Source organism: Cynara cardunculus (genome assembly GCF_001531365.2).
Source record: "Cynara cardunculus var. scolymus isolate 2C chromosome LG 5, CcrdV1, whole genome shotgun sequence".
In the NCBI taxonomy this organism is placed as follows: Eukaryota; Viridiplantae; Streptophyta; class Magnoliopsida; order Asterales; family Asteraceae; genus Cynara; species Cynara cardunculus.
The window spans coordinates 8498331-8523037 of record NC_037532.1 but is presented as its reverse complement, the minus strand read 5'-3'; the positions used below and the strand labels follow the sequence as shown (position 1 = coordinate 8523037).

Here is a 24707-nt window from a genome sequence, read left to right as displayed (position 1 = left end):
CAATGATGTCATGTTTCAACTCATCTGGATGCTTATTCAAGATAGGGAACTGGCTTCTTGACATGTTGTGGGTAGAATACTATTTTTTCTTGACTAATAATGATGGGTATAATATACAAGGAACTTTGTTAGAAGTTAGTGTATATATTAAGTTAATCAACAGCTAAGATGGAGCCAAGACCTATCATCACTTGTTCACTTTGTCTTAAACCAGTAAGTCATCCATGGCTGCTCCTAATCCATTTGATATGTCTACTGGTTTTCCACCAAAGCCCTCCCTCAAACGTTATCAACTCCGTCACTGCATCCAGGCTCTCAAGTTTTTCAAGGCCAAACAGACTGATGAGAATTCGATTAAGAAAGAGTTCTCCCTTTTGCAGGTCATAGCCACGCTAAGTACGATATTGTTGGGTTAATTTCTTTTCATTATTCACAAGTGATTAATCATGGCTCCTGATCCTTTCTTACAGGACAACCGGATGAGCGAGGAAGAAGTTAATAGTAGGTGCTTGGAGGCTAAACTACATGCCAATCGTACCAAAAACCGCTATCAAGGAGTTGTACCGTGTATGGTGGTCATAATCTTTTTTTTTTTTGTCTTTTCACTACAGCCAATTAATTAAGAATTTAAGATTATGTTAGAGAAATAATTAATATAGATCGGTTTCGAACTCTTTTGTCTCAGTTGATGCAAATAGGGTTGTTCTTGATCGATGCAAAGATCGCAGGTCATCAGCAACGGGATACATTAATGCTAGTTATATAACATCAGAGGTCAATGATTTTCTCCTATATCCAATATAATATCTTGGGCTGGCTGCATGCTAAAAGTTTTGTATTATCTAGAAACACATCTAAAAGTGTTTAAACTTAATGAACAGTTCCATCTATGATTGCAGGCCAATGCTAATCCATCTGAAAATGTTTCACGTTTCATAGCCACTCAAGGCCCCATTCCTCAAACTTTTGATGATTTCTGGGAAATGGTACTCCAGAAACGTTGTCCAGCAATTGTCATGCTCACTCGGCTAGTTGACCCACCCAAGGTATCCGATTCTATATATTATCTCCAGCAACTTTTGTAGTCATATATATATATATAGCATTCATTTTGCTAACCAATGGTACGTATTTGTTTCTCCATCCTTACATTCCAAATATCAATATATTTTTTCTGATAATTAATGGTTTGTATGATAGAATATTAGTGATACCATTTTGAGAATTTGCGGAAGCCAATTAGATTTCTCCCCAAAAAGAGCTCTTAAGAGGGGGGGGGGTCAACAATATTGAGGATAACGCGCCCCCTCCAAAGGAGGTTAGACGGGTACAAATTGTCCTAGAATGTTGAGGTTGGTGATTTTAGTGTCATCAATCATTTAATGTGATTGCGATTTATTTGAGATATACCGGATGAAAAGTCAAAATATAAGTGAGTTAAGAGGTGCAAAGTACAAACTCACAAATGTTAACTTTATCACTTTACATTGCTATAACATGGGTGTCAAGGGAGATTTGTGGGGTCCTAGGGGCAGCGCCCCTATAGGGTCCAACGTACCGTGCCTGTCGGTGGTTTACTTAGGATTTTTTAGTTTCGAGACGTTCCAGACAATTTTCAAAAGATGTTTACATAGGAATTTTGAATTTTAGTATGTTCTCTTTCCCTTCATGAAATGATTCTAAAACTTAGTTAAAATTGCCTAAGTATAGATCAGAAGCATGTAAACTTAAAGCCTCTGAACTTTCTGCTCAAAGCTCTGAACCTTCAGTCAGTCTCTAAGTAAAGCGACCAGAGCATCTTTGATTCTTATGGTCAGATTCTGATCATGACTCTTCTTCTAAGAAGGTGCTTCTGACTCGAGGCAAAAAGGTAGTAGTCAACTCGGAGGAGGCTGCCCAACAAACACCCATCCAAGCCCGAATTAAGTTAAGGAGTCAATTTTATTTAAGTAGTATAGTAGTCCAAAAACTTTAGTATATAAAAGGACCAAATTCTTTTTAGTTTATAATAATAGCCTAAAGAGAATTTAGTAGATAAGAAAGGGCCAAAATGTACCAACTACATCGAGGAAAAAATATGAAAAAAGTTATTAATTCATTTACTATTATTGTTTATTGCTCATTTTAAGTTTTTTTTTTATCTGGGGTCTAAGGCCATTTGGCTATTTCTAAATCTATCCGCTTGCTTCCGTGCTTTAACAATTCAACATCCAACGGATTTAAACTTTAAACTTTGAGCTCACGACTTTGCTATTGCTACATGTTTGTATTGGCTATTTTAATTTATGTTGATCCTTATTTGTCTTTTTGCATAGGAAACTTTGATAATCTTTTGCATCATTCAATTTGTCATTGACTTTCTTGATTACATCATTTATCCAGATAATACCTGGTTAATCTGCCACTGATTTGAATTATCCACCAACAATTTAGTCACCAACTTTTGTGACGGTTTTGTAATGAATCACCATTTAGCGATGGATTTCTTAGGAAAAAGTCCGTAGGCAAAAGTCTTCGATTTAGTAGTGATATATAAAAAACAAGAATAAGATTTCAAGATATAACCGACACACTTTTGACTCTGAAATTGATGGAAGTTTATTTTGACCCTAATTTTTTTTAACAATTACGAAACACATTAATATAAGGTGAAATAGAAATTAAAACGATTTATATTGTTGCATATAAAGTGTTATTTGGAAATGATGTTGATCTTTATATGGAAGGTACATGTATGATAGGATGTCTTTGATGACAGAAGAGATTGATGATGCCATGTATTGAAAAATATATATTAGACATTGATTTAAAGCTACTATTGATTGATTTTGTGTCTATATATGAATATTCAAAAAAAATCAATTATTAACATTTAGAGTACATATTAAAAAAAAATCATTTGTTTGATTTTTTTTTTCATACTTATCGATGACCCTTGTTCTAAATATACCATTTTCCTATAAAAATTCAGGAACGCGCATGATTCTATGTACGTATATTGTACTTATTAGTGTTGTACAAAAATGGCGTATATATGAATTAACATATATATGTTGCATATCTTGTATGTTGTTGAAATATATTCATATACTAATGCAATACGTCATATATACTGACATATGAAATTTGTTCACACTAATGTAATACAATGTGTTGACATAAAATAGAAGAGTACTCTCCAATATGTCATGTGACTCATGTTCTACTTCTGTTGGTAATTTTTCCAATCAATTTCTTCGTGACTCATGTTCTACTTCTGTTGGTTATTTTTCCAATCAATTTCTTCGTGAATATCTACCTAATTTCCAATCTCAATTTTGTATCCAGGTCGAGATGTGTGGGGACTATTTTCAAGGAGATAATGGTCGGGGATTATTTGGCAATATATGCATTGTTACCAACAAAATAATAATAACTGATAGTTCACTTGAGTTGCGCCATCTGGAGGTGAACTATGAAGAGGTCAGCCAATCATATAAACCTAGCTAGCATTCTGGCTTAAGATATAAAAGAAATGGTCTTTTATAGTTTATGAAACAATCAAGAATACCTTTATCTTTTGGCATTGATGTACATTCTGCCTTTATTCAGTCTGAGGATCCTCCTCTGCCTGTTTTGCATATCCAATATCCTGAATGGGCTAATGATGAAGCTCCTAGTGACACCTTGGTTGTTCGAGAAATCTTTAGAAGACTATGCCATCTACCATTGTCCCAAGTGCCAATTGTGGTGCACTGCAGGTTGATTTCATCTTTACAATGATATGTGCATTAAAGATGCATGTGTTGAGAGATTCTATATATGTATCTGAGAAATCTTTGATCTTATACAGTGCTGGCATTGGTAGAACTGGAACATATTGTGCAATTCATAACACCATCCAAAGAGTTTTAGTCGGAGACATGTCTGCTTTGGATCTTGCTGAAACAATAAGTACTTTGAGGTCCCAGCGGTATGGGATGATCCAATCATTGGTATGTCCTTTTCTTTGGTGTTTTATTCAATTATTTCTATGCATAAATAGAACTATTATTTGACTCACTGAAACAAAATTAGGTTTATAGGAATTGAAATGTCTTAATAAACTGTTTTATGTAGGACTTAAGTTTATAGGATAAAACAATCGTGCATCATATCATGAAAACTATTACTATAAATTTATAGCACGTTTTTTTGGTGTGGTAACAAGTTTTTTGTACGTTTTTTTGGTGTGGTAACAAGTTTTTTGGATGTTTTTAAAATAAAATGTCGTAGTAATTTTTTACATGACATTTTCGAGAAAAGGCCTATGAACATATATTTTTTTGGACACTTGTTTTTTTAGATACACATTTTCTAATAATGTTGTATAAAAAATTAATAGAACCTTTTATTCCAAAAGTGTCCTAAAAAGTTTCTTAAAACATTAAAAAACATCTTATAAACTTATTGTAACATTATAGTTTTTTAAGCATATCCTATAAACCTGAGTCTTATAAAGTGATTTATTAGGAAATTTTGACGACCTATAAACCCGATTTTGTTGTAGTAAGTCTAGTAATCATAGCTTAGAGAGGTAGCAACCACACCTTGGTTAATCTATGAAAACTTAAATGAAAAACGACCCATTGCATGCATTTGTCCCCATTACAAACAAATTGATGTTCTAGCTTGATCGATTGTTTTATTGATAGTCATTGTTGAAAGATTGTAGATACTCAATAGTAGTCAAACACCTTCGGCTAATCTATGTGTTAATTCAAATTATTAGAAGCTGATGCACTTCTAGAAAACTGGGTAGTTTTACTATGGCTATAATCCGTTGGTGATTTTTGATGGATCATCGACAAAAATCCGACTAAAACAGTGAATTTAATAATTTCTGTTGGATCCTAATTTTTTTTTAATTATTTATTTATGAGGCCGTTGGTAACAATATGACTTAATAGACTCCTTTATTTATATTTATATCATGATACTCGAATTTTATGCTTCAGAAACAATATGAATTCATCTTCAAAGCTATTGTCGATGAACTTGAAGACCTTATCTCGGGTTCTACCACTCAAGAAAGCTAGACAATGATGGCATCTTATAAATTATGGTCTTCGTTTGGGGGTATATAAGGAAACAACTTCTCGATTCCTTTGGGTGGTTTAATTTGGTTTTTACTTATTGAAACAGTTCAGAATTCCACAACTTGTTTATTATTATTATCTTAGTCTACTACAAGTTAAGTATTACTTTGCAATGAGATTAAAATGTAGAAAAGATTGCCCCTATACAAACCAAAATTTAACATATCAAAAATATTATACCTCCATTTAATAACGGAATAAGATTTTAATAAATTTTGTTGATTTTAGTAAACGTTAGAAAACAATAAATCTTATAAGACATTCAGATCTATGTACAATGAGATATTGGAGAATGCTGCAAATCTAAATGCGAAGTATAAGAATGACAACCAACTTCTAGAGAGAAAAAACAGAGACTCATATAATATCTACAATTCTGATTCAAAAAGGAAAATACTAAGTTATCTTTTCAATTTTTACATTAACTTAAGCAACCACACTTTGACATAGACTTCTCTCTCCAACCTCATTTGTATAATTTTCTTCATATTTGGCCTACACAATAATTATAATTTACACGATGACTATGTGGCATTCCATGTCAAGATTGAAGCTTAAAAAATCAACAAATTCTTCAGACTTTTTAGCTGCAACAATCTTCAGAATTTATCAACATCTTGATATCTTCAAAATCTATCTTTTAAAAGTTTGTACATTCTTCTCCTTGTAGAACATTGTAAAAACTCCTCCCTTGAGTAACAAATTCTCTTTCTTCAAAAATTCAATTCTTCATGATCTTTCTCGGGCTTTTAACAATCTTTTGATCTTTAATAACCTTCTTCAAGAAAAGAACTTTCTTAACAATCTCTCCCTAAACTTTGTAGACTTTCAAATAATTTCTCTTTAAAGCAAACATATCATCTTTTCAACAATCTCTCCAAAAAACATATTAGAAATACTTTTCACATTCACTCCCCCATAAACACAACAATTCAAAAACTCTTCAACAATCAGCAATAATGTTCAGAAAGTATCTTCACTTGATTGAATCTCTCTTCCTTAATCAAGTTACTCCTCATGAAATAACACTTTTAATTCATATCTTCATACCTTTGCATCATATCTTTGATAATCCCCCCCCCCCCAATGATGATCAGAAGAATCCTGAACATCATGAACAATCAAAGACTGAAATTTTATCCTTTACAAACTTCTTCATATATACTCCCCTTGAAAAAAAAAAATCTTTTTCATCACATTATCGCACTCCCCTTGAATCTTGGGCAAAATTCTAATATAGAAGCACATTTAGCAACTATATCACATCAACTAAAATTAGTTGTGTGGCCTATGTTCAAAATTGACAATAAAGAATCTCTAATATGACTCCCAATTATCACTGAAGTAAAGTTTCAGAACTAACTTCTCAAATTGTTCTGGCAATATCACAAATATATGCAATTTGAATCACAAAGACTCGTGAAAGTGTCAAAGAAAATTATCATGCAGATATATTTGGCTCAATATACTCAATGTGCACAGAATAAAGTTCAAAGACCGGAGATGTGTTTTCTTGTTTTAATATCAGAATTTTCCGAATGAAGAATACATAGATTATATGATGATTCTCCATGATATATGAAACAAACATCTTTTTGTGAGATACTTAAGTAGCTAGGTGGGGTGACACAAGTTGTCGATACTGGGTCCACGTTTGTTTCAATATTCATCTTCAAATAATGAGAATGAATAGATTGTATAGCTAGTTGGTTAACTGTTTCGGTTTAAAAAAGTACTATATTTATTTCTTTTAAGTCCAGTCACACACTCACCATTTTGTTTTAGCTCACAAACACTCAATCTCTCAATATTTTACCTCAAACACTCCCTTTCAAAATATATCTAACCTAGGGATCTGTTTCATGGGTAGGTCATTCCGACTCTAGATTGACCATTGAAACTTCTAAATTCTTAGCACTTAGAAAATTATTGCATATTCAGAGATATATATGGTAAATCTCATAAAAAGATAATGAAGAATGAGTTCTAAATCGATGTATTCAGAAGTCATATATGCAGAATAGTTCTGAACTGAGTTGTTTAGAAGCTAAAACAACGAAGATATCTATTTAGGATTATCAAAAAACAAATTCAAACGCTAGCTATCCAGAATGACTCGGTATGCACAATGTTTATCAACAAATATTCAAAACTTAGAATGTTTAGTTGTGAAGAACAAATCACAATTACTATTTCTGATAAAAATTGAAACATTGATATAAAATAACACACAATGAAAACAATTAGAATTTCAAACGAGTGTATTTTCATCGAAAAATATCAATGAATATATAAGATATGGAAATAACTAATTTTAAGAACAGTTGAATCAAGTATTGGAATTATGCATGATGAGAAAATACACAAGTATTAACTCAAGTTTGCAGCATTCTCCAATATCTCATTCTACATAGATCTGAATGTCTTATAATATTTTATTGTTTTCTAAAGTTACTAAAATCAACAAAATTTATTGAAATCTTATTTTGTTGTTAAATGTATCATGGTGGTATAATATTTTTGATCTGTTAAATTTTGGTTTGTATAGGGGCAATCTTTTTCTACATTTTAATCTCATTGCAAAGTAATACTTAACATGTAGTAGACTAAATAATAATAAACAAAGAACAAGTTGTGGAATTCCGAACTGTTTCAATAAGTAAAAACCAAATTAAATGAACCCAATAAATTCCAAACAAAACGGAGTCTTAAAAAGATAGGATATACAAACACTTCACCACCACCCAAAGGAATCTAGAAGTTGTTTCCTTATATACCCCCAAATGAAGACCATTATTTATAAGAAGAAAAGAAATTGAAACAAACACAAGGAAATAAATAGATAAGATGCCATCATTGTCTAGCTTTCTTGAGTGGTAGAACCCGAGATAAGGTCTTCAAGTTCATCGACAATAGCTTTGAAGATGAATTCATATTGTTTCTGAAGCATAAAATCTGAGTATCATGATATAAATATAAATAAAGCAGTCCACTAAGTCATATTGTTACCAACGGCCTCACAAGTAAATAATTAAAAAGTAATAAATAAAATAATTTAGGATCCGTCGAAAATGATAAAATTCACTGTTTTTGTAGGATTTTTGTCGATGATCCATCAAAAATCACCAACGGATTCTAGCCATAGTAAAACTACCCAGTTTTCTAAAAGTGCACCAGCTTCTAATAATTTAAACTAACACATAGATTAGCCAAAGGTGTTTCACTACTCTTGGGTCTTGAGTATCTACAATCTTCAACAAAGACTATCAATAAAACAATCGATCAAGCTAACATCAATTTGTTTGTAATGGGGACAAATGCATGCAATGAGTCGTTTTTCATTTAAGTTTTCATAGATTAACCAAGGTGTGGTTGTTGCCTCTCTAAGCTATGATTACTAAACTCACTACAACAAAATCGGGTTTATAGGACGTCAAAGTTTCTTAGTAAATCACTTTATAAGACTTGGGTTTATAAGATATGCCTAAAAAACTATAATTTTACAATAAGTTTATAAGACGTTTTTTAATGTTTTAAGAAGCTTTTTAGGATACTTTTGGAATAAAAGGTTATATTAATTTTTTATACAACATTATTAAAAAATGTGTATTTATAAAAACAAGTGTCCAATAAAAAATATGTTCATAGGACTTTTCTCGAAAATGTCACGTAAAAAAATTAATATGATATTTTATTTTTAAAACATCCTAAAAAACTTGCTACCAGACCAAAAAAAATGTCTAATAAACATTTTTCATGGTATGATGCACGATTGTTTGATCCTATAAACTTAAGTCATACATAAAACAGTCTATTAAGACATTTTAATTCCTATAAACCTAATTTTTTTGGAGTGAGTCAAATAATAGTTAGATTTATGTATAGAAATAATCGAATTAAACACTGGAGAAAAGGACATACCAATGATTGGACCATCCCATACCGCTGGGACCTCAAAGTACTTACTGTTTCAGCAAGATTCAAAGCAGACATGTCTCCGACTAAAACTCTTTGGATGGTGTTATGAATTGCACAATATGTTCCAGTTCTACCAATGCCAGCACTATATAAGATCAAAGATTTCTCAGATACATATATAGAATCTCTCAAGACATGTATCTTTAATACACATATCATTGTAAAGATGAACTCAACCTGCAATGGACCACAATTGGCACTTGGGACAATGGCAGATGACATAGTCTTCTAAAGATTTCTCGAACAGCCAAGGTGTCACTAGGAGCTTCGTTATCAGCCCATTCAGGATATTGGATATGCAAAACAGGCAGAGGAGGATCCTCAGACTGAATAAAGGCAGAATGTACAGTAATCAATGCCAAAAGATAAAGGTATTCTTGATTGTTTCATAAACTATAAAAGACCATTTATTTTATATCTTAAGCTAGAATGCTAGCTAGGTTTATATGATTGGCTGACCTCTTCATAGTTCACCTCCAGATGGCGCAACTCAAGTGAACTGTCAGTTATTATTATTTTGTTGGTAAGAGTACATATATTGCCAAACAATCCCCGACCATTATCTCCTTGAAAATAGTCCCCACACATCTCGACCTGGATATAGAGTTAAGACTGGAAATTAGGTATATATTCACGAAGAGATAGATTGGAAACATAACCAACATAAGTAGGACATGAGTCACATGACATATTAGAGATTACTCTTCAATTTTATGTCAACGCATTGTATTTACATTAGTGTGAACAAATTTCATATGTCAGTATATATGACATATTGCATTAGTATGAATATATTTCAACAACATACAAGATATGCAGCATATAGTATATGTTAATTCATATATATGCCATTTTTATACGACAGTAATAAGTACAATACATGTACATAGAGTCATGCTCGTGCCTGAATTTTTATAGGAAAATGGTATATTTAGAACAAGGGTCATCGATAAGTATGAAAAAAATCAAACAAATGATTTTTTTAATATGTACTAGAAATGTTAACAGTTCTTATAAAACAATTTTTTCGAATATTCTTATATAGACACAAAATCAATGGATAGTAGTTTTTAAATCAATATCTAATATATATTTTTCAATACATGGCATCATCAATCTCTTCTGTCATCAAAGACATCCTAGAATACATATACCTTCCATATAAAGATCGACATAATTTTAGTCATAATGTTGATTGTTACAAATAACACTTTATATGCAACAATATAAATCGTTTTAGTTTCTATTTCACCTTATGTTAATGTGTTTCATCATTGTTTATAAATTTTTAGAGTCAAAATAAACTTCCACCAAGAGTCAAAAGTGTGTCGGTTATATCTTGAAATCTTATTCGTGTTTGTTATATGTCACTATTAAATGGAAGACTTTTGCCTACGGACTTTTCGCTGAGAAATCCGTTGCTAAATGGTGATCCATTACAAAACCATCACAAAAGTTGGTGACTAAATTATTGGTGGCTAATTCAAATCAATGACAGATTAACCAAGTATTCTCTGAGTAAATGATGTAATCAAGAAAGTCAATGGCAGATTGAATGATGCAAAAGATTATCAAAGTTTCCTATGCAAAAAGACAAATAAAGATCAACATAAATTAAAATAGCCAATAGAAACATGTAGCAATAGCAAAGTCGTGAGCTCAAAGTTTAAAGTTTAAAGCCATTGGATGTTGAATTGTTAAGGCACGGAAGCAAGCGGATAGATTTAGAAATAGGCAAATGGCCTTAGACCCGAGATAAAAAAAACTTAAAATGAGCAATAAACAATAGTAGAAAATGAATTAATAACTTTTTTTCATATTGGTATCACTAATATTCTATCATACAAACTATTAATTATCAGAAAAATTATATTGATATTTGGAATGTAAGGATGGAGAAACAAATACGTACCATTGGTTAGCAAAATGAATGCTATATATATGACTACAAAAGTTGCTGGAGATAATATATAGAATTGGATACCTTGGGTGGGTCAACTAGCCGAGTGAGCATGACAATTGCTGGACAACGTTTCTGGAGTACCATTTCCCAGAAATCATCAAAGGTTTGAGGAATTGGGCCTTGAGTGGCTATGAAACGTGAAACACTTTCAGATGGATTAGCATTAGCCTACAATCATAGATGGAACCGTTCATTAAGTTCAAACACTTTTAGATGTGTTCCTAGATAATACAGAACTTTTAGCATGCAGCTAGCCCAAGATATTATATTGAATATAGGAGAAAATCATTGACCTCTGATGTTATATAACTAGCATTAATGTATCCCGTTGCTGATGACCTGCGATCTTTGCATCGATCAAGAACAACCCTATTTGCATCAACTGAGACAAAGGAGTTCGAAACCAATCTATATTAATTATTTCTCTAACATAATCTTAAATTCTTAATTAATTGGCTGCAGTGAAAAGACAAAAAAAAAAAAAAGATTATGACCACCATACACGGTACAACTCTTTCATAGCGGTTTTTGGTATGATTGGCATGTAGTTTAGCCTCCAAGCACCTACTATTAACTTCTTCCACGCTCATCCGGTTGTCCTGTAAGAAAGGATCAGGAGCCATGATTAATCACTTGTGAATAATGAAAAGAAATTAACCCAACAATATCGTACACAGCGTGGCTGTGACCTGCAAAAGGGAGAACTCTTTCTTAATCGAATTCTCATCAGTCTGTTTGGCCTTGAAAAACTTGAGAGCCTGGATGCAGTGACGGAGTTGATAAGGTTTGAGGAAGGGCTTTGGTGGAAAACCAGTAGACATATCAAATGGATTAGGAGCAGCCATGGATGACTTACTGGTTTAAGACAAAGTGAACAAGGGATGATAGGTCTTGGCTGCTATAAAAGGGCAGGTGACCTCCACCCTTTTTCTTCTTTAGCAAAAGAATGTATATATATTTCTTTTGATCTGTATGATAATACTCTAACGGAATAACGACATATGCATGAATCATTCCATCTTAGCTGTTGATTAACTTAATATATACACTAACTTTTAACAAAGTTCCTTGTATATTATACCCATCATTATTAGTCAAGAAAAAATAGTATTCTACCCACAACATGTCAAGAAGCCAGTTCCCTATCTTGAATAAGCATCCAGATGACTTGAAACATGACATCATTGTTTACATGTTTACATTATAATAGGTTTATAAGACGTTTTAACAAGTTTTTAAGAATGTTTTTAAAATAAAATATCATATTAGCTGTTTTATAGGGCCCTTTTGAGAATTGTTATATAAATTCATCTTTTTATAGGACGTTTGTGTTTATAAGATATTTCTCAAATAGTGTCGCATAAAATAGTTAATACGACACTTTATTTAAAAACTGTAACACCCGAAATTTCTCCCCATTCTCTTTTATGTTCGCAACCGAAGCTTTCTTCCCATAATTGAGGTATTATATTCTCGTTTATATTTATAATAGGAACTAAAAACATCTTATTTTTGGGTCTTTCAAAAGAGAATATATATATATGTGTGTGTACTTATATTTTTTTTTTGACTGAAATGTGAGGTTGAGGTGTGTAAGAAAAAAAAAAAGGGGAGGGGGAGGGGGGGGTAGTTAGCTACTAGCTTTTATGTTAGCCTTTCTACCTTCTTTTCTTTGGGAATGATCATCCCTCTTATTTTTGGGTCTTTACCTGCTAATTAAAAGAAGGGGTCTAATATTGGCTATTCTATATGCTAAAAGGCACTCTTAGCCTCCTATGTGGAAGTGATGCAGGAAAGACTTGGCAGTAGAGTCAGGATTAGGAGATCAATTATGGAACTGGTTCTATGGCTTCACATAGCACTTTCACCTGTCTGTTGAAGAGGAATTGCTTTATAAAGACCCAAGAGTTATGGTAAAAACTAAGAAACTCTATTTGAAATATCCAATTCAGTTTGTGTATGTGGATAGTCAATTAATAGGTATAGTGGCCTAGGTAGGAAAAGTATTTGTGAGGATTCTTAACATGAGCTTGTCTCTGCAATGTCTGGATATAACCTTTACTAGAGAAGAAAAAGAAAAGAGAGAAGAAGGCTGAAAAAGAGAGAAAGGAAGAACTGCAGCAGCTGCGGTTCGAGAGAGAGAGAGAGATGTGGTGAGTTCCATCTAAATCTTAGTCTTTGGAAGGTCCGGCAGCACCCAGAGTTAGTCATTTAGCGTCGGCCATGGCTGCTTCTTCGCTGCCTCGCCAAACAGCAGCAGGTGCTGCATTTTTCTGCACCTTCTCGACCGGACAGCAGCCTCTGTGCTGTTCCCTCGTAGCCTCGCCACACAGCAGCAAGTGTTGTGTTTTCTGTGTTTTCTCAACCATCGATCAGCAGCTGGTTGCGTACTCTCAGTGCCTCGCCAAATCAGCAGCAGCGGGAGCTACCTGCGCTTTCATGTCACTCCTCGAACAGCAGCCGGAAGGAGATGGCATTGAGCGGTCTGGTGAGTCTCACAGCAGCCGGAAGAAGACAGCGGCGAGCTGTCTTGTGGGCCGCACATCAGCCGGAAGAAAACAGCAGTTTTTCTGCCCTTTGGATCTCTCATCAGCCGGTAAGCAACAGCCTCGAACAGCAAGTCTTAGGGATTGTTTCCTCTGCTTTCTTTGCTCTAACAGCAGCCTTTGGTACCGCCACCTTGCCTCTCAAACCAGCAACTACCGCGGAATTCGTACTTTGTTCTTCGGCCGTACAGCAGTCTGTTGCTGTCCCTCGTTCGCTTCGCCAACCAGCAGCCTCTGTTAAGACTATTTCTTGCTGCTCGCCAAAATAGCAGCCACTTTGAGCTGCTTCTTCGTTAGTCACACGCATACAGCAGGCACTGCTGTGTACTTTGTTTTGCCCGGCACTCCACCCCTTCTTTCCTAACGCTGCTACTGCCCCCTCGAAGCTAGAAGTGCAAATCTTACTGTTTTCGTCTACCTGTTAATTCCGAGAGATTGGAATTTCTTCCAAATCCTCAAAAGTGAGTTCATCTTGATCATTTTTAGGAAACTTTATACTAATTGAGATGGAGTAATTTGCTTACCTTACGCCTAAAATTCCATGCACTTACTTGTTAGATGAAATGAACACTTGTAGGTCAAAAGTGTGAGCTCTGAGTAATCTCATTTTTAATGATCAGTTGAGTTTGGGTAAATAGTCTTAATCACTCAGTAAATTACTTAAATCAAGGTGTTGTTGGCCATTGAATGCTAAAACCCTCTCGCTCTTAATTTAGAGTTCGTTAATGATAAAATGGGCACTTTCCGTTTGAGTCTTGGCACATGCAAAAAAAGAAAATCTTACCGATAACTGAGTGCTAATATGCTTTTGATACGTATTCAAGTTTAACACTATAAAGTGCTGAGTTTAGGAGCATGAAGTTGTTTCATTGCATTTGTGTGAAGGATGGCGTAAGTTGGAAATAGACATTGTGATTATTATGTAATTTCCGAGCCACTTTCTCACCCACTCGAAAATAGGCATTGTGATTATTATGTAATTTCCAAGATAAAGGGCTTAAGATCACGACCGACTACATGACTGGTTTAGGTTGATGTCGATGGTATTTAAATCTGTGAGTGATGCTCTATAACGTTGATTTATGACTTACTATATGTCTGTCATAATCAATGGTAAATCAGGTCTCCCCCGTCGTCTTCGGATGTTTTTTTGGCCCCACCATATTATGTCTTGGACTTACCGTCCCCTTAAACTGTTTTAAATTACGTCATTGTATTATATACGTATATTACTATGCAAAGACTTCTTTTATGCATTTATCCTGCCGGTTGAACTCACTAGACGTAAGCCTAACACTTCTTCTTAATATGACTTGTTTATCAGGTTCCTTTAGCGGCAGGACTATAAAGGGTTGAGAGGGGCGCCGGTTCGTTAAAGGCTCTTTTGTAGTTTTAGCCTTAGTTACTTTTGAGCGTTGCGTTTTGATGTTACGGTATTTTTGGTGTTTGATAGAAACACCCGTCGTTAATCTAAATTTAGAATAATCTAGATTAGTAGGTTGTTGTTTATCCTCGCAGTAGCTGTATTGTAAACGCTATATTACTACTTTCGTTGGATGAAATTTTCTTTTATTTAAGTTTCTGGTCCTTGTTAGATATTTTCGGTTTAGACTATCTTTTTTTTAGGGTGTCATAAAAACGTTATAAAAAACTTGTTAAAGCATCTAAAAAATGTTTTATAAACTTATTGTAACACTTTATATATATATATATACTAGTTGTGTACCCGCGCAATGCGGCGGGAGCCGTAAATTTTAACGATTTTGAAGCTTGGTTTTGCTAGAACAAGCAGTCAACAATCATCGAGCTTTCAAAAAGCATTGTCGGTTAGAACTTGAAATTTCTGAGAATCGTTAAACATAGCGTTTAAAATGGTAACGATGGCTTGCTGCAGCTGAACTTGTAGCGATGTCGAAACTGCCTCCTGCGCCCTCGCCTTTGCCTGCCAAAGAGCCTCCGCGCTAAGATGCGATGCCCGAGCCTCCAGACCGGCTTGAGCAAAATGACTTTCTCCACCTTTACCTCCTTGTCCCTTTATCATTTGTGACGCCGACTCCTTTGCCGCCCCGATCAGCACAAAATAGTGTTGTTGCTTCTTTTTTGCAAATTTACGCCTAAGCTCTTCTTCTTGCAAGAAACCCATTTTCAGCTATCAAATTGCCAAAAGCAAATCCATATGTTTCAATTTGTTTAATGAATTCTTACATGGACTTGAAGATAATGCTCAATTTCATCTCCTTGTTGATGGATTAGGTTGGATAAGTCTTCTGATAACAAAGATGGCAAAACCAGAGGATTGAGAAGAAATAGTGTTGTTGATGGTGGTTCGACATGAATTGATTCATCACATATTCTCTTACCCTTTTCCTTTGATTCGTACTACAATTCCCAACTGTAACAACACAAAAATCCAATAATTCCAACATAAATTGATAAAACCATGTTCAGGTTTTCGTATGGAAGTTGGATAAACAGAAGAACATTTACATATATCTAAATCTGGAAAATTGTTGAATAAGGTGTGGTTAACGGCTTGATGATCAAGAAGAGTAGTGTCTAGTCCTCCTCCACAACCACCGCCGCCACCAATGTCGCACCTGGTTGTGGTGGCAAAGAAAAAAAAACAACAAACCAACTTAAAACGGCTCGTTAGCATGTACGCTCTCAAGATGGTCTAACAACTCAATAGAGAACACTGTGTCTCAAAATGCCAGTATGATGATGTTTGTTCTAAGACCATGAGAGTAAAAAGAAACATAGTTAATCTAAAACTCTTTTAAGTCAAAAAGAAACAACAAACCAACTTAAAAATAACAATTGAAGGACCCAAAAAGTAATCAAAACATTAACATGAGTATTAAATTGATGGTACAAAAAGGAATTTAGTATTAACCATTCATCATAATACCTTTCATGACACTATTTCTCAATACGACCGGGTAGAGACTTCGCTTTGATAAACCATTTTGTAAGACCGTATCTTTTCACCATCTCTTCATATTTATCATCCTACTACAGCAAAAAAAAAACAGAGACCAAAATAGTTTGCTAATCAAATGCTTCAGAGAGTATATTTTGGGTAATCTTACATGGTAAGAGGCGTAGCAAGGACCGAAAATCTTATCCGGTAAGTGAGGAAGAATAATCTTACATGGCTAGGACTTACCGGGTAAAAAATGTTTACCAACAATTCAATTTGATGTTCAGGGAATGTTACGTAAGTGAGGATGGTGACTCTTACTGGTAAACGACCCTTTAATATCCATTATTGTAAAAAAAATGGGAAAAGTAAAAAAAATATAACATTACTCACAATAAATATCATATTTTTAATAACCATGTGTATTCAGATCAACGTGTATGCAATTCGACTAATCCTAAGGTGATAAGCTCCTGAAGTTAAAAGTCACACAAACCATCAAAAGTTCTAATTTCAATGATCTTGATGGGACTTAGAATGGGTTGTCAAAGTGGGTAAACTTTATTGTTTGGGTTGAGGCACCGAAAGTAGTTGCAAAAAGCATGCATCAAAGTGGAAGCACTTGTTGCAAAGACAACAAAAGTAAAGACCTATCCAACTGTTACTACTATAAGTGGGAAGAGGTTGTTGCTAAGGAGTTCAGTTCACTATCAAGTCTAATGCAAGTAATCAGTTAAGTACGCCAAGTGATGGGGATAAACAGGTACCCTAAGAACCCTCTAACTGATCATGCCTGCAAATACAATAGACCAAAGAAGTCTATATGACAATAACTTGAGCTTATTGAAGATCTGAATGCCATGATGGAAACATCCATTATTTTGTCTGAATACGTAGTTTTGGATAGAACCCAAAAGGAAGTTCTAACCATTAGTACAGAATAAACACAGCTAAAAGATAGATTAGCGATTTGCAACATCATCCTAATTCTAGGAGTTCTATGATGGTGGGTTATTTACTGCACAAGAAAATTTTCACATTTTACATGAACTCCAAGTATATAAATTCAAAATAATCAGATCAAGTGAACTTGGTAGCCAATTCTTCTTGTTGGAAGCAAGCAGAATAACTTAAAAATAAACACTCTGTCTCAATGGACTTCCTTTCATAAAATTAAAGGCCAGAAGCCTTCATCAACAGAAACCATATATTTAATGCATTTCCCTTGATGGCACAGATTTAAATACATAAAAGGGATTGCCCCGAAGACTGAAATGAGACTGTATCTTCACACATTTGGGTATTAAAAAACTGTGAGAGAACCATCCCAGTCAATTTTAAAAAACCTGATTGGTTTCTTGAATGATAATTGGGTGAAATTGAACGACTCTTATACTGCTTTCAAAATACAATTGATCGGGAATACATATATGTAGTTACATACAACTTCAATCCCTGATGAAGAACAACACATAAACAAAAATTGTAAGAGGAAATCAAAGAACAAAAAGGAAATTAGATGATAAGAGAATGGAACTATACCTAACCGGAGAAATCCATCACCCTCGTTTCATCAGACCTTCTGAGTGCCCGAATTTCATCACTCAATTTATTCCTCCAAAAACCAACATAACAAATTTTAATCCATTGAAGCAAAACCTGATGGCAAACCAAGCAAAGTCAGTTGAACCAAGAGCTGTTGAAACCAATCTCGCCACTGACAAGCGTTTATAAACGAACTTTTAGTAGATGTTTACCAAGCAAAGTCAGTTGTGTTTTATGCAGGTGGCACAAATGCTGTTAACACTACCATACTCCTTTTCTCAAGTGGAGGTGGCACAAATGTTGTTCTTCAGATTTTTTATGGGCTTCTTGGCAGTTGGACTGCTTATCTTATAAGTGTGTTGTATGTTGAGTATAGAAGCAGTAAATAGAAGGAAAATGTTAATTTCAAAAAAAGTGCCACCAATGTCTTCATTCCTTCATTCCACAACTACAGGATTTGGTCTTTTCTTGGCCTTGGCACCACTTACACTGCCTGGTACATGGCCATTGCAGCTTTAGTCCATGGCCAGGTACACTTTCTATTTTTCCATAATCCAAATGAAGTGCTATATATATACATAAATATATATATACACACATTCAGACCTCAAGAATTATATATGATTCCAATGCCTGATGTATAAGTTCTCATAGCACCATTGCTCAAGAATTTCTTGGTTGCTAAAAAAGTTAAATTCTTGGATGAACAAAATCTTCATGAACCAATTAGTTTTATCAATCACCATTCTCATATTATATATTTTCCTTCTAAACCCATTAATTTAAGCTTACAATGAAACTACTGTGATTTTCTTGGGATTTTTCCCTTTCTTGGTCAAAAATTGGATAAAATTTACACCAACAAATAAAGTGCAAAACCAAATAAAAAACCACATGTAAACAGAATGATTCAAGAACACAGTGTAAGCAGAAATAAACATTAAAGTTATGCAAACCAAATAATTACCTGGAAGATGGATTGAAGGTTGAAGGAAGATGGATTCGAGAACACAGTGTAAGCAGAACGAATCGAGAAGACAGTGTAAACAGACAGATTCGAGAACACAGTGTAAACCAAATATTCGAGAACCTACAAAAATATTCGAGAACGCATGTCAGATTTCGATTAAGATTAGTGTAAATAGAACCCTAAACTTGAGAACACAATTAGATTAGTGTAAACAGAACCATGATTACCTGGAAGATTGAAGAAGATGACGATGGAAGTAGGATTGAAAAAGATGACGATGGAAGTAGGATTGAGATTAGGGTTGCGATAGATAAAAATGGGATTGGGAATTAAACGATTGGGTTAGGGAAGATAAAAATGGGATTCTCAATCCCATTCCATCGTCATCTTCTTCAATCCTACTTCCATCGTCATCTGGGATTGGGAATTAAACGATTGGGTTAGGGGCGATAAAAATGGGATTGGGTTTAGGAAGAGCGGGTTTAGGATAGTATGCTTTAGTAGGTTGTACTTAAAATAATAGAAGTTGTTTTTAACAGTTTAAGAGTTTTAAGAGTTTTAGCCAAATGCATTATAAGATAGTATATATATATATATATATATAGACTTGGGATTATGTGAGACCAGCATGTTTTCGTGAGACCCGTGAGACCAGCATTTTACACTTGAAACTTCACAGCAAAATGCTGTGAAGGTAATTTTTTAAAACCTTCACAGTGTTTTTGCTGTGAAGTAAAGGTTCGACTTTTTTTAAACCTTCACAGCGTTTTTGCTGTGAAGTTTATGTGTAAAAATGTGGTCTCACGGGTCTCACGAAAACAGGCTGGTCTCACGTGAACCCAATCCTATATATATATATATATATATATCAAATAGAAGTGGTAACAACATCAATTTTGTTTGATATATACAATGACGAGGGAATCTTAGGGCAGACTATATATGATTTAATTTTCAACTCTATTTTGTCTATAAATTAATGAGGTGATATCATTCAACAACCCATGAAAACTTATAATAAATAACACACCATACTTTCATATTATTCGATTTGATCAATAGATTATTAAAATTTATTAAAATTGTTATTAAGTTTATTCAAACTCCATTACGCAAAATAATAAAATGTAAAAACCATAGAGGTTTTAATTTGTAAATACTTTTAAATATAAAAAAATATGTTGTTATTTTATTGCAATTTACCTACAAACTAAACTTTATATATTACCAAAAGGTCTTTGGTCTAGCGGTATCGTAGCCTTTGGCCTTCTAGGAAGTCAGGGGTTCAAACCTCACCATAGGTGAGGAGGGTGTGTGAGTTTATTTGTTGCATTTGCCGTATATAAATATTATATACTTCAAAAAAAAAAACTTTCTACATTGTTTTCTTTTTCTTCTTTGTTGTCGTATTTTTCAATAGACTTGCAATGATTTACAAGATTCTACTTATATTCATATAAATACCACTTTAAAATAGGATGGTTTTATCGACGGTAAAACCCGTCAGTAATCGGCTGGTGCGAATTAATTGCGAAAGAGTACTATTGCAAAAAGGTTTGTTGGTGTGAATTACGTGAGAAGAGCATTATGGCAAAAAGGTTATCCGATGATCTTTTTCTCAGCAGATAAGTAATCATCGTTGGATATGTTCGTCGCTAATGCGATGGTATTTTTTTTCACTTTGTTTAGAACTCCTTAATCAATACTTAAGTAATTGGGCGGATTAAATCAGCGGCAAAATCATTCGTCGGTGATCTGGCTTTGATTTATTTAATTAATTATTTAATTAAATAAAATGTGTGACGGATATATTCGGCGGTAGTCTGTGGTTGGTTAAAATGTAACACCCCAGAATCACATTTGCATATAAACATATATTTCCATATATCAAGAAATATAATTTACAGAATTGGTCCCACTATTTACAAAAGTTACATTACAAAATAGCTATCAAAAATTTTCACCAAAATCCCTATACAAAACTTGTACACATAACAAGTATTCAAATACAACAGATAACATGTTATCCTAACATCTCATGCAGAAAAATATAACTCTTCACAATTTCTCTTTCCCTTATCCTTTACTTATGCCCGTCATGTAATGCACATTTTCAAAACACCAAAAATGAGGGTTAGAACTTGAGGTCTAGTGAGAAATACTTTTTTTTAATATATAATATTTATATACGGCAAATTGAACAAATAAACTCACACACCCTCCTCACATTTGGTGAGGTTTGAACTCCTGGCCTCCTAGAAGGCCAGAGACTCACATACCGCTAGGCCAAAGGCCCTTTGATATAAAATCTATTTGCTTGCTATTACAGAGTGAATAAACACCAAATCATATTTAGGATCTCATAGTTGTAATAATGACAAATAAACCAAACTTTAATCAAACGAACCTCTTTTGTTGCATCTAAAAGATGAGAAATCACCAATTTTATCGCATCAAATAACCCAATAACTCATCTAACACATTCTGATAAAACTCATCGCATCATATAGATGAAAATGTAATTTCCTCGCATCACATGGGTGAGACAACCCCATTTCCTAGCAACACACTAGTGCGAGGACCTCATCTCATTGTATCACACTGGTGCGATAAACCCAACTTCGCATCACATTGGTGCAATAAGTTAACTTGTCGCATCACAATGATGCGACAAACATACTCCTCGCATCACAAAGATGCTATAACCACTTTTCATCGCATCAATAGGATGCGATAACTTTAAGTCATCGCATCATAAGGATGCGATAACAGATAACAGTTTAATCAAAAACCCAGATTTTACCTTCCCAGATTTTTCTTATTAAATTAAATTTGTCAAATAAGTACCCTGCATATTTTCACCCACTAATTTGCTAACTGTCGCCTCTAAGTTCTGGATGCGAGTTTAAGTTTCTTGTTGGAACTTGAATGCGTTATGTTGAACTTTGCATTTCCTGCTAAAATTGAAGAGAATTAGTTGTCATAATCTTCACAATCTCATCTAAAGGTATCCCTGAGCTTCGAGGAACCAGAGAAGACGGATGATAAAACTGAGCACACGATGATGCTTGAAACTAATGTTGTTGGAACTTACCTCTATCTTGCCTAGGGGTGTAGCTCAAGTTAGGGTGTTGCCTTAGTCTGAGGTTGTAAGTGTTGGAAAATGGGTCAAACCCTTGGTTGTGTGAGTTTTGGAAATTGCTACCGCCACGACATTATCCTGCTCAAAAGGCTCTTATAGTGTAGGGCATGCATCGCTCGGGTGTCCCACTGTGGAACAAGTCCTTTATCCTTGAATTGTTGCACACCTTCAATTGTGAGTTGTTTCACAATATTAGTAAGTTCAGTAATCTTGGTCTCAAGAGATTGTACATGTAACTCATTAGCTCCTTGAGAAGTCATTTTGAGCTCCAAACTGCTTTAAATTCTCCATCATGGTTGCAATCAAATATTTTTCTTACGTTAGGGTCGTGTTCATGATCACCCCGCCACTCGTTGCTCCATCATCTTTCTCTCCATCGGCAATAAACCTTCATAAAAATATTGTATCAGTAATTCATCAGATATTTCATGTTGAGGACAACTTACACATAGCCTCTGGAAATGCTCCAAATAGTCGTAAAGTGTCTTGACATCCTTTTTCTTAATCTCACAAATCTCTCTCTAATTTCCAGTAGATTTGGATGTGGGAAAGAATTTGTTTAATAATTCCCTTGCCATTTGTGCCTAATATGTAATGAATCTCGGTAGAAGGTAGAAAAGTCAATCCTTAGCCTCATCAACTAGGAAGAAAGGGAACGCCTTCATCTTGATGCTCTCCTTAGTGGTATCATATGGTTTAATACAAACAATATGGAGCTCCGTAAGGTGATTTTATGGGTCCTTGCTATCTAGACCATGAAATTAAGGCAACAAATGAATTAGTTCGTTTTTAAATCAGTACTTACCCCTTTTGTAGGATATGTGATGCATAAAGGTTGTTGAGTGACATTGGGGCTTCCTATTGTATCAGAATATGCTCGAGAGCCGCCATCTTTTCTTCTTCCTATTTGGCTTTGTGGATCGAATTCTCGTCTTCGATGCAAGGCTTTTCTCCTTCACCATCTGAACAATAGACAAGTCGATGTCTTTCCAAAAATTGAGACCTGGTGATGTAGATGTATCCTTGTGCTTCTTTTGAAGCTTAGAAAACTTTCTTATTATCTTTGCAGTCCTTTCAATTTCTAGGTCTATAGACACTAGTGATCTTGCATGTAACAATTTTGGCATAAAACACTTAAACCTTGACGAGTCCCCAACAACGGCGTCAAAATTTTGTTGGGTGTCAAGTCCATCAAATAATAAATTCCTATTATATCTATTTCATAACATATTGTGGTAGCAATAAGTAGGATCATATCCACAGGGACTCGGTGTCAACCGTAAGTCCAAAACGATGTCATATGCAGGTATTTAAAACAATAAATAAAAGGGGGTGTGAGAGGTGCAATTTAAACTAAACATGCAAATAAAATAAAGATTTAAGCAATAATAAACAACTCTAATGATAAGCAATAACCTTTGATCAAAATGTGCATCATAGACTTGTACACAAAAAATATTTTTCTCAATTCCTTCTAGAATAGTGATAAGTATTGATACGCATCAACACACTGTTTATCCATAAGCGTAAACTAGCATAAGAAGCTCTAAGACTAGTACGTAACTGGTTAACCAAGCCTAGTTACAAACATAGAATTTGATTACCAATTGCATTAAAATCAATTAAAGATCATTCCTAATCTAAAACAACCTTACTTTGTTAAGCGAGATAACATTAAGAATCTCTAACAAAGTTCACTAAGTTTATACAATTTTCTCTTGCACATAATACACATAAATATTACACTTGATGACACACAGTAAAAAGAGGTCTTCACGGGTTTTTACACTTGGAGCACTTAATGCATGATGAAGGTAAACGCCATGTGTCACTGAGGGAGAGGATTGCAGGGTATGCATGTCCTTGAGTTGGATAGCCTTGGTTGCATGTGAACAGTGTACCTAGATAGTGGTCATGCATGAAATGAGACAATAAAACATAGGTTGTAACATAGCTTCATGGTTTTGACTTTTGTAAGAGAGGCTGAGACAAATACTTGATTCGTAAGATTATGGTTCATCTAGGAGGAGGACACTGCAGATTTCTTCATTGAACATTGAGTCTTCTTGCTTGATCTGTTGCTCACTTTATCAGATAGGCAGATCTTCTGAAACCTCTTCAGCTCTTCCTATCTTTATCTTTAGCTATACCATCGATATAACTTGAAGTTCCTTTAATCGAGTGTGACTTTTGCTTTGGAGTCACTTAAAGTTCCTTTGATCAGTGAGTAAAAGACTAGTCAACACACAATGAATATAAAGTAAGATATAAATTATGTTTGCCATTGATTAAATACTCACTGAATGTTGAATGTATAGAGACGTTGAACATATTCAAGAAACGAAATTACAATAGAGATTGATAGGTGTCTAGTGAGTCATCATCAAAGAATTGCAGAGGATCAACAATATCCCCTTATATGATGATGACAAAGCCATCAATATGAAACACAAAGTTAGAACAACTAAAGAAATAGAACTCATAGATTCATTGTCCCAATTTCTGTTTTTTTACGGGATTGTCCCA

General features: G+C 34.3%; 2 protein-coding genes and 1 long non-coding RNA gene across 3 annotated transcripts; 1 reads left to right on the top strand and 2 right to left on the bottom strand.

The window, feature by feature from the left end:
• The first annotated feature begins 201 nt into the window (after positions 1-201).
• Positions 202-5207, top strand: LOC112513430 (protein-tyrosine-phosphatase PTP1-like). Its single transcript, XM_025119694.1, has 8 exons — positions 202-380; positions 471-567; positions 686-774; positions 900-1046; positions 3328-3462; positions 3592-3740; positions 3833-3974; positions 4977-5207. Exons 1-8 carry the CDS (start codon positions 225-227, stop codon positions 5055-5057), a joined length of 996 nt encoding a protein of 331 aa, XP_024975462.1. The 5' UTR covers positions 202-224; the 3' UTR covers positions 5058-5207.
• A 2585-nt stretch (positions 5208-7792) lies between these two features.
• LOC112513208 (protein-tyrosine-phosphatase PTP1-like) lies at positions 7793-11941 on the bottom strand. The gene is made up of 8 exons (XM_025119402.1): positions 11748-11941; positions 11561-11657; positions 11352-11440; positions 11080-11226; positions 9555-9689; positions 9273-9421; positions 9039-9180; positions 7793-8058 (listed from the first exon to the last, which is right to left on the bottom strand). Exons 1-8 carry the CDS (start codon positions 11901-11903, stop codon positions 7978-7980), a joined length of 996 nt encoding a protein of 331 aa, XP_024975170.1. The 5' UTR covers positions 11904-11941; the 3' UTR covers positions 7793-7977.
• Positions 11942-18071: 6130 nt separating this feature from the next.
• Positions 18072-19333, bottom strand: LOC112513819. The gene is made up of 3 exons (XR_003069309.1): positions 19267-19333; positions 19037-19159; positions 18072-18183 (listed from the first exon to the last, which is right to left on the bottom strand). It is a non-coding gene; the product is annotated as an uncharacterized LOC112513819 (long non-coding RNA).
• Between the last annotated feature and the right edge of the window lie 5374 nt (positions 19334-24707).

Excerpts from the sequence above, each read along its gene's own strand:
- LOC112513430 (XM_025119694.1), top strand. The coding sequence starts at position 225 with ATGGCTGCTCCTAATCCATTTGATATGTCTACTGGTTTTCCACCAAAG. Across the intron at positions 775-899 it reads CTAGTTATATAACATCAGAG|GCCAATGCTAATCCATCTGA; the intron begins GTCAATGATTTT and ends CTATGATTGCAG. Across the intron at positions 3,975-4,976 it reads ATGGGATGATCCAATCATTG|AAACAATATGAATTCATCTT; the intron begins GTATGTCCTTTT and ends TTTATGCTTCAG.
- LOC112513208 (XM_025119402.1), bottom strand. The coding sequence starts at position 11,903 with ATGGCTGCTCCTAATCCATTTGATATGTCTACTGGTTTTCCACCAAAG. Across the intron at positions 9,181-9,272 it reads CCAATTGTGGTCCATTGCAG|TGCTGGCATTGGTAGAACTG; the intron begins GTTGAGTTCATC and ends GATCTTATATAG. Across the intron at positions 8,059-9,038 it reads ATGGGATGGTCCAATCATTG|AAACAATATGAATTCATCTT; the intron begins GTATGTCCTTTT and ends TTTATGCTTCAG.